General features: G+C 40.0%; 1 protein-coding gene across 1 annotated transcript in view; it reads right to left on the bottom strand.

Moving 5' to 3' along the window:
* LOC108556514 (sonic hedgehog protein A) overlaps positions 1–11,957 on the bottom strand; it is a 13,036-nt gene extending 1,079 nt beyond the window's left edge. Inside the window, exons 1-2 of the mRNA XM_017912659.1 lie at positions 11,282–11,957; positions 1,435–1,696 (exon numbers count right to left, since the gene is read on the bottom strand). Of these exons, the coding sequence (XP_017768148.1) occupies positions 1,435–1,696; positions 11,282–11,638 (619 nt within the window). The 5' untranslated portion in view covers positions 11,639–11,957. The remainder of the gene's footprint in view (positions 1–1,434; positions 1,697–11,281) is intronic.
* Between the last annotated feature and the right edge of the window lie 2,473 nt (positions 11,958–14,430).

Below are 14,430 nucleotides of genomic sequence, written 5' to 3'. Positions count from 1 at the left end.
CCCAAAACATTGGGGGGTTAACCGCAAAGTGCGGCCTCCCCGTCGTCTAATCCAACCTCGAGTTAAATGGTTTTACAAGTGTAAAGCGGGGATTATCCCAATTCGTTTGTGACCACGATTTATCGAATTTGCGGTAAAGAGGAATCTGATTCCCTAGAACGAAAACGTTTCAAGAAAAAAACCTGATATTTCTTGTTTCCTACCTTTTTACACTCAACATTCCAATACATATTATTCAAACAATTTGTCTCGCTCCTCTTTTCCATTACCTTGCACTTGCAATTTCTACATCGATTTCGTTACATAACTTTTTGCAGATACTTAATTTTCATATTACTTTCCTCACATATTTCCTCAATATTCATATCATTTTTTTGTTAATCAATATTCCTTTCAAATATTACCCAATTGATTTGGAACATTGCGTCAATGTGTAAACTGCGATGATTATATATTTGAAAATGTCTGTGTACATTTAAATTTATAGATGTACAATTGAAATTGAAACCCGGTCGACACACAAAGGCTTTTAATCATAAAGAGCAGCGCCGTTCGGCTTTACTATCGGGGCGATTAAATTAATGGCGTTCGCTAATGCTAATGTATTCATGCAGCGGCGGCGGTCGATCATCGCGGATGCAAACGAACGCGTTATTAGATAATCAATTAAATTTCATCCAGAATGCATCCGCAGGGAGGAGGAGGAGGAGGAGGTGGACGGGTCGAGCGTATTCGCTCTTCTCGACCGACGTTAACTGGCTAAATGGTTTTACAAGTGTAAAGCTTGGGATTATCATAATTGGAAACGAGATTTTCAATTTTCAATCCTTCTCTCTTTCTCGGTGTGTATGTGTGTGTGTGTGTGTTGTTGCCCCTTTCCTTCGATTTAATGAATTTGCGGCGCGGTCGAAAGAAAACGTAAAGATGCGGTGTGTACGTGAGGATGAGAGAGAGTGAGATCGAGTGAAAAGGTTCGAAAAGTAGGTAAATTACTTAAATCGTTAATCTTGTATCGTCTCGTCCCTGTCGCACACAGTCACTTGGTGCTTGTTGTGGGGGTATTTAAATGCCGCACCTGAACAAAGAACTTGGGCGACTCTCGTATTATAATGTGTTTAACAACTTAGATTACAAGCTCCTTTCATCTTCGATGTTTTTTTTTTTTTGCTTCATCTTTTTCTCTTCTCTCCATCACCGTCATCTTTTTCTTCGCTCTTTTTCTAGCTTTAGCTTTTGTTGGTTGGTTCGAGGAACAAAAGTTGCATTTTTCCGGACAGCTGGATCTCTCGATAATGCGATTACAAAACCAAAAGTCAAGAAAACCAAACGGGAGGCGATAGATGCAAAAGTTCGGACCGTTTTCAAATGCGATCAGAGAATAATTCGAAGTCGTCGTTTTGTAATTTGTAAAAAATGGAAATGAATGATAGTTACCTGATTTGACGGAGCAATGTATGTGCGCCCTGCTCTCGTAATAGACCCAATCGAAACCGGCCTCCACCGCTAACCTGGCCAACATCCCGTACTTGGATCTGTCCCTGTCCGAGGTGGTGATGTCCACGGCACGACCCTCGTAATGCAACGAGTCTGTGGCGTGGTGGCCCTCTTCATCCCATCCTTCGGTCACCCGCAGCCTGACTCCCGGCCACTGGTTCATCACAGATATGGCGAGGGTGTTCAGCTTCTCTTTGCACCTCTATAAAGAATGGACAAAAAACAAAACGGTTAGTATATATATTTAACTTTGTTGGGCAAGAAGGAAATACGGAAAGGCGGTTCGCAATTTTTCACGGCGACTCTTTGTCAAAATATTTTGAAGGGACCACCGCTGTTGGCAGTCAGTCAAGAGCAGGTCCGGAAAGGAGACGATGGATGAATCGATTTCACGTGCGTCACTCAGATAAAACCAAAGGAGAACAAGGAAACGAGAATGTGAAAAGATTGGGGATTTCTTTTTTGGGATGGAAATGCGGGAATGGGAAAACGCAATTTCGCACGGGCCACGGCCCTTCATTGTCCGAGCTTTTAGCTAGCTAGCAACAGGAGCTTGCCATTATCCACGCAGTCCGCTCCTGGATAAACAAACAGTCCCATGACACGACGCGATTAGATGCAGTTTGGCAAAATACAAACAAACAAACAGAACAACACGAATAGAAGCAAACAAAAGTCGAATGTGGAATTTCGGGAATTTCGTTTTGTTTTCCTTCTGACATCGATTCGATTCTTTCGCTCCTCTTGTCTTCTGTGTGTGTGTGTTGGTCTTTTTGTTTGGTGAAGGTGGTGTAAGGTGTAAGGCATCCGAGCGTGGATTGAGGAGCGTTGACAGGAGACTCCACTTCTTGTCCGATCGCGGATTAAGTTACTCTTGGGGTCGGCTGATCCACCGATGCGACGGGACTTACTCATGCAACCATGCACCTTTCAACTCGGATCACCGTCACCCGATGAATGGGAGGAACACGCACATGAAGAAGTAAGGAAGAATATGATGATGATGATGATGAGGACACGCGCAATAAATAATAATAAAATTAAACGACGGCGAGGGACGGACGTGGGGGATGAAGAAGGATGACTACTACTTGTGTTCTTCATTCCAATCTTTTTCTTCTCCTCCACTTGTTCGTGTTCTTTATTTTTTTTTCATACACACACATTTTTTTTATTTATTTTTATTTTTTTGATGGGAAGATGAAAGCGAGGTGTGAATGAGTCTTTTGGCTCTCACAAAAGTTTTTAAGACAATATTTACAGAGGTTTTCCATTTACTAAGTCAACTCAGCTCGAACAGTTGTTGAGTGCGTGTGTGACTTCGACTTTACACACCGGTCGCGTTACCTTCTTTCAAGAGTCACATACCTTTTGTTTTATTTATTTATTTATTTTTTTGACAGCTAAAATTTGCATCTCGATTCTTATACATTCATTTCTACCATAATCTTATTCATTTTTTTTTAATCATTCCAATCGTCTTTTATGCGAAGAACAAAAAGTTTTTTTTTTCCCCCTATCTTGTCACTAATAATTTACGGTTCTCGGTCACAGTCTGATGGCCATTATTCACCCTCAGCAATTACCTCATCTTTTTTTCATCCAAATACGCAAGGTCGATTCACCATGATATATTTCTGTTGAGATAAATACAAATACCAAGAAAATGCACTTATTTCCTTTTTTCTTATTTATTTTTTTGTTTCTAATCTTGTAACGTCTCAAAACAGTTGTAGATAGTTACTTAGAAGTTTATTAATTGTTTTTCATAATGGAAAGTTTTCATAATATTAGATTCAAGCTTCTGATAGTCTCATTCAATTTTACTTTAAAACACGTGTTTAATGGTTACTCAAATGTTTACAAAATTGTTTAGATCTAAGAGCCCTCTTCCGTGTGGCGTAGATTCGTTTTGTTTAAATCCGAGTTAAAATTGGCATTCTTAAATTAGAAAAGTGTATTGCGTAATCTGGTTATTACGAAACTGAGTTAATTTGTGATTTCTGTTTTACTAAATCGATGAAAATTGATTTTGATTTTGAAAAAAGATTAATTTAGTTTTTTTCTTCTTCCATTGCTTTCTTTTATTTTTTTTCTGCGTTCGTTTATGGCGATGGTAGAAGACGAATAAGAGGATGGGGGGCGTCAGAAGGAGAGGACGGCGAAGAACAAGGGGAACAGAAAAAAAAAATGCACGTACGGGAATAACACAAAAAAAAAGAGGAGTACGTTGGGGCATTGGGCGGGCGTTCGGTTCTTTTCCTCCGCCTACCGGAGCCATCGCGGCCGAAGATCTTTCTTCTCAAATCTCTCTCCATATACATATATATATATATAATGTATATGTATGTATAAAATGTTGTAGATAGATTCGGATGTTTGTGTGTGTGTGTGTGTGAGAAGCTCGGTTTATATGCATGTTGAGAATGCATTTTTATATATAAGCATCATCGGCATCAATTATATATTAGATTCGAAGAATGGGAAGCGAAAAACCGAAAAGTTTCTTCGGCTCGTCGTGAGTCGTCTTCTCGTCTTCTGTTCTTTGCTCCCTCGGAAAAGAATTCCTCGCGGCTCGAGGAGACGACCTTCGTGTGTGTGCATGTGTGTGTATGAGTGTGCGGGGCTTCGTGTACGAGAGAAAAGAAATTTTGTTGTGGTCGTAGCCTCGGGTGTCTCGGGGCTGGTTTCGGAATCATTTTCTCTCCTCCGTCCAATTATTCATTGGCGTTGCGGCCTTTAAAACGCTCGCGATCCTCGTTTGCCGCCGGCAAATTGATGGCCTCACATCATTGGCCCTCTCTCCGCAGCTCTTTTTCCCCAGCTCTCTTTCAATCAGATACAAAACATGTACATGCATGCATGCATGCATGCATATATATATACAGATACAAACACACACATGAACACGCACGAGGCACCTCGAAAACGCGATCATCCGCGAGATGATCGGAATCGATGAAGCGCTGGACATGATGATGGTGATTATGTTGATGATGGTGATGGTGGTAGTAGTAGTTGCTAAGCGACAATTCCCAAAAGGTGTCCCATGACGACGATTAATCTTGCGGACGAATAGCTCCCGTGAGTGCTGTAACGCGTTGCTCTCCACAATTGAATGGACAACAAACAAACAAAACAGCAACAATATGCATATGCATTCAAATGTTTAAGAGTCGAGAATGAGAAGCGACCAACAGCAACAAACAAACGAAAAACGAAAGAAAGACGCAGAGGGTGGAGAGAAGAAGACGGAGACGGAGAGAATGCGCCCTTAATGATATTTTATTATTTAAGAACCTTGACGGAGGTTTTGACGTGAATGCCAAAACTGTGGCTTTTGTTTACACAATGACCGCGGCCGCCTTTAAAGCCTTAACCATAATTTACGGCCATGAGAAAGAGCCACGAGAGAAGAGGCCTCGCTCTTCATTCTCTCCTCTCCATTTGCGCGCTCGCACACAAACGCACGCATGCATCATACATCATCATGTTGTGCTGCCATGTCGATGTGTGATGGCACTTTTCGTCTCTCTTCTTTTTTTCTTTTTGTTGTTGTTGTTGTACCGGAAGAAAATGTTGGCCTTGGAAAATCGCACGGGGTGGGCGCACACACACACACACGTCAACAACAATCAGAAAGGGCTGGTGTTGTTGTCTACTCCACCACCTCGCAAATGGAAACAGCAACAAGAGCAACAAAGGCAAACACCGAGAGAACCTATGTACACACATTTCCATTAGGGCACTGCGTCCCACCCTCTTCCCGTCCAGTTTCTTCTTCACACAAACATTGGAAAACGTTTTAGTGGGAAAGAGAGAGAGAAAAAAGGTAATATGAAAGGGCGCCGCCGCCGTCGTCGTCCATCTGCATCGCTCTTCCATTCTCTTGCACCATGTTGTCGTTCGATTAATAAATTTCGCCTTTCAAAATAAACACGGGGGGGCTTCTCCTCCTCCACCACCATCCACCATCACCTCCTCTTCTTTTCCGACCGACCGGACGAAAAATGAAAAGAGAGCAACGCATACAAAAGATATGAAGAGTAGATGATCGTTCTTCTCTTTCTCACATTCACCACCATCACCTCCTCTTCTACTTCTTCTTAGGCCGCAAGTCGACTGCGAAATTGCATCTCTGCCCCGAAGAAAACCACCCCATTTTATTTTTTTCTTCTTTTTGGACGGATACCTTCTTCTAATCCAATTAAAGTCAACGAACCTCCTACACCGGCCACCATTCAAAATCGCCGGACCCACAAACTCGAGAACACCTTTTTTTTTCCTTTCCAAAACAGAATTATTCATCGACTGAACATTATTTTCATTGTCGCTTTATTGCAATCTTGAGAACCCATCGTATTTAGTTTAAAATCACCACCTACTTACACTTCGTATAACAGGCAATTACCATTTTCAATGAAATGCGTTAATCTTAAAAAACTTTTATTTTAAAATTTCATATTTAGGCTAAAATCTGAGCTGAAGAAGTCGGACTGTGAAAAAAAGTACTGAATTTAGAAGAAAAACAAGGAGGTGATCGAAAGAACAAGAAGAAATCGTGGTAAATAATCGAAGGTCGAATAATTCCTTTAATTGATTTTTGTAGTCACGGTTACGATCTTCAACAAAAAAAATGTGTGTTTGTGTATGAATAAGAAAGAAAAAAACACACAACACACAACAACAGTTCACGGAGAAGAGAAGATCGAGGACCGACGATCTCGAGAGAAGGAGATTCTGTTTTGGGTTCATTCTTCGAGTCACTAACGCGTTAAGTACACAAACACGACGAAAGAAAATAAACACACACACAACACACACGGTCACAGGTGAATGTATATGACTGTATATATATATACGTATACACACTCATATATATATATATAAAGCCTATTATATCTAATATAAAAGTAACAAGGTGGCTGGTGGTGCCGGTGTGAGAAGGAGAAAGATAATGTGATGTAATATGATTATTATTGGGATCGCTCCTTCGAATCTTCTTCTTCTTCATCTTTCTGGTTATTTTTCATCGTCGTCGTCGTCGTTGTTTTTTTATTTGGCAGTAGCCAAATAATCCCCATCGGAGAAGAAGAGATTCCAGACAGCATTAAACTTAGCTCACCGCATAATCCGGATTTATAATTTACTACCTCTTCTTATCGTGTCGATGGTAGTGGTGTTGGTGGTGGTGGTGGGAAGAAGAGATGATGATGATGCGGTCGTTCGATTTTTTTTTTTTAACTTCTTCGACCAATTTGTCTAATTGACGATGGTTCCAAATGCGATCAGTGGCAACAAAAGGGGGCTTTATACGAGACTTAGGTTGCATTATGCTTAGACAAGACGAGACTAGACCATGAGAATGGTATGTAGGATAGACTAAAAGAATGTGTGAGTAGGTGATGCTCGTAATTCGCAATCATGAGAAGAGGTAACATTTCGTCGATCGTTTGCGTTAATATCGAATTATGGGGGCCTCCGTGTAATGATGATGATGATGATAATAATGCGCGCCCGAGCCCTACGTCTGTCGTCGTCGTGCACTTTGCATATGCACTCACATACATACATACACACACACTGCTCGACCCCTACCGACATGGGGCACCCATTGTTGTTGCCCTCTCTGTGCTGCCAATTCGAGAAAATTATTAATTCGCCTCGCTGAAATATTGCACACCATTGTTACGAACATGAAACAATAAATTCCATTCATATAAATAATAAGACGCCGAGGGAGAAACACTTCGCGGAAGATTGTCGCCGATGCAACAACGGCAAAACTAATCAAAGCTCTCCCCCCTTCTTACAAAACTATAATTAAACAACGGAATAATTGCATCACAGATATTTTCGTTTCTTTTCTGATAAACATAAATCATCTCGATCGATCGATTTAGTTTAAAATACGAGTCAAGGTTAACAGATTAGTTTACTCGATTACGCGACGTTTATTATTATTATTTTTTCATTGAAAGTTTTATTTTCGAATTCACGCTTTACTCCGATGATTTTCGATCTTTGATCCGATGCATCGTTCATCCCAGAATTAGCGATTTACACTCTATTTTTTTTTATCACTTTTTCCGTCAATAAAACTTTAGATCGATTGATTAATCTCGTCTTTACGATACAATCGACACACTCTAGTATCTAATCTAATTTTTTTTTGGAGCAAATTTTGTAAAGAAGACTCAATCTACGCAACGTTGTGCATTCCATCGAAGATTTATTACTCAATTGATAATTAATTGCTTATATTTTATTTAAATAGGTAAATGGTTTAGTTATTGCTTCCCGTATTCAAATAGTTGTTGTTGTGGTTGATATATCGATTCGAATTGTAAGAGTTTCGATTGATGGAAGTTTTGCTTGTAATTATGTTTTGCCGGACGTGTGGGAACTTGCTGTGATTGAATCGTGTGCGTTATGGTCGAAGCTGTAGAATGGTTATTGGTATTGGGAAGAAGGAATGAGCAATTTCCTGCTTTCGCGAATGTCGCACGAAACGAAACGCGCTTTTACGAGTGTAATCTCCGAAAGGAGGAGAAGAAATGTGGAAATCGATTCTGCGTTTACTACACGCACCATTTCTAAAGAGAAAATGTGATTTATGGAATGCAAATTGGAGATGTAAACAATTCGTGTCAAGAAGTGGTAGTTTTTTTTTTATGTGCGTGAGAAGATGTGAGAAGAAACGTTAATTGGTTTTGTTTTGGTTTTGTTTGTGCGTGTCCTTTGGAGCGCGTCAAATGTGACGACAAAGTGTGTGGTGTACGAGAGAGGCATAAGGTGGATGGATGTGAGGATGTGAGGATGGAATGGATGGTGATGATGCAGACTCGCTCGAAGCTTTAAGAAGGTTACCTTCCAGGTGTAAAGCAGTAAAATCGCGATCCTTATTAGACCGAGAGCTTTATTTGAAACGGAGAATGTGCATTAAGCACGTTAACTGCTCGCAGCGCCTACTTAATGCTCACCACACTTTACTTCTTCATATATCAATTACATGCCACGTTAAAAGTTGCTCGCGCAAACGGCATTGCTGCCTGCTTTCGTCGTCTCTCTTGCCATTCCGAAATGCAAAGGCGAAGAGATCGAATGCGGAGAGGAATGAAGGAAAGAAGTTGAAGAAGCAGCAGCAGCAGCCAAAGAAGTCCTAGTCGTCGCGCCGAGAGACGCTGGGGATATTATTTAAATCCTCCAGGAAAGATAAAAGGGGATATATAAATGGTAATGGGACGACAGCACGCGCCCCTTTGAGACCACGTCTTTCGCCGAGCATCCGCGGAGTCTCGTTCCTCTTGTGGTAGGTCGGCATTCCATGACCAAAGACGAGTGGAAAGAGCATCAGTTTATTTATCGATTCCGTTGAATTTTGCGCGCACCAAACTATTCCGCAATTGTGCAAAAGTTCCACATCATCTCTCCATCTCCTTTACAGAATCTCTCGCTGCATCATCCATCCATCCCAATATAATACTGATGCTGCTGTTGCTTGTATTCAGTTCATTTTCGATGATTTATGGTCAAGAAAACGAAAGTCGTATTCTCTTGGGGGTACAGTAAAATCATTTCGCTACCGTATCTCTCTATACGCAATAAACTATTCTTGCTCAAAGGACCCCACAACTGCTGTTTTCGCTACTACAATTACGAACGTTTTGCTTCCTCTTTGCTACACTACTTAGTGCGTAGCCGTAAAATCCGGAAAGCGTAGCGAAAATAAACAAAAAGCGAAGAGAGAAAAAATGGCGCGCCATAAATCCTCTTTATCCACGGACGTCCCCAATAAATAAACCGATACTACTAAAAGCAGAAAAGAGCAAAAGTCTTCCGATCTCACCTTTTCTATTGCTGCTCGCATTTGTATACAAATATTTTGGTAAAGAGCAATCGATTCTCCACACCATCCCCCCGGGTGCTTCTAGAAATTCACTGTTCACTGTGTTTGTAAACATTTTTACAGTTCGCCATGATTGCAATTACATCAACAAACATCATTTACTCATAAAATATCTTTTTCGAACATACAACAAACACTTTACAAAGAATTTGAAGATTTTTTTTTCCCGAATTCTCTGATTCATCGTTGCATCTGTTTACGTAATTCAAGCCGTGACCCGATTCTTGTCAACAGATAACGCACGGCGATCATCTTTGATTGCGAAAATGTGAAACAATGCAATAAAGTTCGATGCGCGAGACGCGAAACCCGACACTGTAAGTCCCTTTTTCTTATCGAGAGCAGAAACGCTAAATATAATTAATGGTATTTCTCTCCTCTTCTCTTCTCTTTGTTTCGAGGCGAATAATAATTAGTTTTAGCGTCGACAGCGTTTTCTGCCGTCGGCGATTATTCAAAATAATAAACTTTGCGACTCCCTAGAAATCGGACCATAGACAAAACATAGGCGATTAATTAACAACTCTGTGAAAAGGAGACGACGACGATTTAGATGATCATTACGACGACGATGATGATGATGTATGTGTTGATGGGTCAACGACTCAAAACGCTCTCGCATTGTTTTATCAATCCATCACGTCGCATCGATAACGAAAATATTTAGTCTATAATCGAGCGATTGTTATTTCCGATACTAAAATTAAATTACAACCTGAAACAATACAACGCTCCAATACTCTCCAATTTCATAATCGCGCATTAATTCCAATTAATTTCATAATAAATCAATCAATCAATAATTTCAATTTTATTTTTTCGATTAATTGAAATATTCATAAACTTCGCATCGTATAAAATTGGAAAACACTTTGAAAAAGAAAACTTCTCCTTAAAAAAAAAACCCTAAGTTTAAAGTCTGAATGTGTAACGTAAAATCGATTGCTAATGGCAAAGCTTATGCGACCAGACGGAACGCAGACATTCAAGGAGAAAGAAAGATAATTATCAATTTGCATATTGAAATGGTTTTGCGAGATGTAGTAGAGAGAAGTAGTCGTAGTAGTAGTAGTAAATTATAATAATAATTATTATTATAAAAAAAAAACTAACAAAGTTTTGTTTTAAATTCTAACACTGAAACTGAAAATATGATAAATAATCTCGTATTTCATAATGCGTGAGTGTTTATTTTAGTGCAACTTGTTTGCACGTAATGTTAACATCGTTCGTAACAGTTAAATATATTTTCTTACTTTACTTTCCGTTTAATATTTTGATTTTCTTTATTTGAAATTTTACGAATATTTTAAACTTTATTTTTAATTGTTGCAGCGAAAGCGTAGTTTAAAATGTTAAGCGTATATGTTTGCATGTAATGTTAGATTTTCAGGGGAAAAAAATAGAAAAATTGTTGTTATTTTAAAGTTTCACTGTTTTGTGATTTATGTTACAATTGTATAAGTGTAATGTTTGTCTGAAATTTTTAGTAAAATTCAAACAAATTATTGTTATATGTTATAGGTGGTATTGAAGGATTGAAAATTTCCTGTTGGAAATGAGAGGAAGAGAGCGAGAACATACGATCCGCTCCCACGCAGCTTCGTTTTCTGCGTTTTTGAAGGGTTTCGCCGTCTTCCTGTTCTCGAAAAGTTCGTGCCGAGGGAAAGACGACGAAAGGGAAAGCGAAATATGCGGCTTAACGGAAGAGGTGAGGTTTACGTTTGAAAGATGATGATGATGATGACGATGATGTAGATGATAATAATAACAAGTGAAATGTGAAAAAGTAAACACAGGTGTAAAGTAAGAGACGTGAGTTTCGCACGGAAACGAGGCAGTGGTGTGTTGTTTTAGGGTCGGATTTCCTTCTCTTACCTGAGTCATTAGTCTGTCGGCGCCGGTACCCTCCTCGTCCTTGAAGATGATGTCCTCGTTGTAGTTGGGCACCAGGTCACGGAATCGTTTGTCGTCGCGACCGATGCGACCCTCGGTGAGGCCGCTCGCCGTCAGCGTGTTCTCCGACACATTTGGTACGTGCTGCTTGAAGACGAGCGGCGTCAACTTGCGAGGCCCGCGTCTGCGGCCCGCGCCCCTTCCTGGCCCGCAGCCCTCTGCACCGACGGCGAGTGCGACGACAATCGCGCACCACCAACACCACCTCATCGCTGTACTCGTCGTCATCGTCGTCGTCGATGTAGTCGTTGTCAGCGTCGTCGTTAGTAGCATCGTCATCTTCTCCTCCGGCTGCTGGTATCCACCCTGCACATCACTTAGGCCCGAACACCAAAGAAAATTTAAAATTTAAAAAATAATCGGCACACCACCACCAACGTCACTGCTGCTGCACCACTGCATCCAACGAATCGTTCGCACTCTGTTTCACCGGCGTCCCTATCTGGGGTTTGCCCTCTTCAGCGAGCGAGCGCGCGCCTATTCTGAGCAAGAGGAATGACAACTACGACAACTACCGGCAGCATCAGGTGGTCGACCAGGGTGACTGTCTCTCAGTCAGTCAGTCAGTCAGTCCTCAGGCTCGCTGCTGCACTTGTCATAGGTAAGTGAAATCACGAAACTGATGATGATGACGATGGCCCCACTCGCAGTCGGCCGGCAGCTCACTCTCCTTCTCCCACTCGTCCGCCCTCGTCCATCTTCTTGCTCTCTCGCACTCCGCTGAAAAACGGCCCTGGCCATCTTCCTCCTCGCCGCCCCGGCCGCCCATTGGCCGACGGGCGGGGCCCACGTGCTCTCGCACAGGACAGGTGAAAAACGCCGACCGCCGGATGATACGGGCACCTTTCCTCTTCTTCTGCCTCCTCCACTTCTTCACTTATACTCTTTTTCGACTTCGCTCCTCCACCTAACAACCATCCGTCAAGCTATCTATTCATCTACCTGTGGCAGCATCCACATTCGCGAAAACACCGAAATTTGCAGCACACAACAGGTTCAATCATTCAACAACAACAATAATAATAATACAGTCGTTCCTTTTGATTTTCGGACTTTAACGCTGTCGTTCAGCCGACGCGACCGACCTAAAAACTACTAATCCACGACGAGCCGCCTGCCTCGTCCAGTGCGATCGAATCGAAGTAGACATTGCTCTCCCCCCAGCCAAACAACAAATCCGAAACAATCGAAACCGTGTTATCTCTTTGTTGTCCAATCGTTTGACATTCACCCAATTCTGTTTTCTCTGCAAGATTAAGTCCAAGTCTACATGCGCTTCATAATATTCCATTCCATCCACACATATCAAACATTTCCTACCTACTAAATCAATTATATAAATCCTGTACAATTAACAACGATTATTAACGTGCAATTAAAGCAATATTTACATCTTTTTTTTTATTATATCTATGACTCAACTAGACAATTGTCGATTTCAAAATAAATCATAAAAAACCATATCGTAAAACAATAGTTATGAAATGCAATAGTTTCTTATCAACGCCACTGACTAATACGTATACACAGTGTATAAACTATGAAGCAACAATTTTTATGATATTCCATGAAAACCCACTGTTTAGATTCACTTGGAAATTCATAACAAACTATTGAGGAAATTCAACCAACTTTCACTGACTATAATACTCATGCATACGCTATAAACTGTGAGTCAACTGTATAAAAATGTAGATGTATAAGGATATCCTAGAAAAGCTCAATAAAAATCGACGATTAAGAAAATGCTATAAAATGTAGTTATGTAATAATTATAGGAAAACTTAATGAACGCATGCACTCTATATATATAAATGTAAAACGATGAGCATATGTTGAGAAACGTTTTTGACAAATATTATTATTGATTTATTAGTACTATTGTTAATTTAGTCATATTTTTCAATTAATGCATGAGTGCGAAATTTCGCAATCGTTTAACGCTTCTCTTATGATGAATGTGATACAAGGATAATATTAGACTTAAACAAATCGCGTTAATTTCGTCCCAGTTTGGTATTATTTTCAAAATGTCTGGAAAGCATACGCATAAGCTATATAAGTTTTTAATGAAGCTAATCCTCGTTCATTTATTGGCATGCTCTAAATATTAATTACTAATGTTCAATGAAAACTAATCACTTTAAGTTATTACTAATATCATTAATTAACAATAATTGTCCACTCACATTTGCACTCTCGGATTGATTGATTAACAGCAGCATGTAAATCGCGCTCTTCGATTGAGCGTTAAAGCAAATTCCTTAAATCGATCGAATTACGGACAATTTCACAATATTAATTTTGTTATTTAAATTTGCCGCGTCGATAAGTTAAATGAGCGATTGTTGTATATGCGAATAAGTAGGGGACAATAATAACAAAAAGAGTAAATGTGAGAAAGAAAGAAACAAACGAGCAAAGATGAGGAGGCATCTTCGCATCTGACATTTGCTATTGTACATTTGCAAGGCTGTTGGGATTAGTAAGTCCCGAGATGTGGAGATGTCGTAACGGCGGTAGTTAAATCCATTGATTTCTTTTTCCTCCTGCAAACGCGATTATGCAAGGCGAACAACGCGCGTAAACTCATCGCCAATTACAGTTGTAATTAATTAATTAATAGTGGCGCTAATTGCATTTGCGTAATGTCTGCATGTGTGCATCTGCGTGTATGTGTTCCGCTGTCGACAATACCTTTTATTGCGAATATTTCCAAATGCTGCAACACATTGAAGAATTTAATAGTTTTCAATATCCAATAAATATTTCAGTTTTATTTTAGAATTGATTCAAACTATCTTTATTATTTATTTAATAATAATTACTAATAACAGAAGAGTCATAATAACAGCTTGTTATTACGCGCGTTTTAATAACTAACTGTAAAATCGTAAATTTGATTTACAATCTTCTGCATAAGATAATGGCAGATTCCGGTTATTTTTTTAATGCGCGGATGGCATTTCGCAAAGTTTCTACGCAATTTGCGCAATTTTTAATCCTCTCCAACGAAACGAATTGATTACGGAACTTAACAATTGTTACGTCGCGTTGCACCATGTTTTCGA

The sequence above is a fragment of the Nicrophorus vespilloides genome, unplaced genomic scaffold, assembly GCF_001412225.1.
Source record: "Nicrophorus vespilloides isolate i.1.1-1 unplaced genomic scaffold, Nicve_v1.0, whole genome shotgun sequence".
NCBI classification, from domain to species: domain Eukaryota; kingdom Metazoa; phylum Arthropoda; class Insecta; order Coleoptera; family Silphidae; genus Nicrophorus; species Nicrophorus vespilloides.
This window is presented reverse-complemented; position numbering and strand designations above follow the sequence as displayed.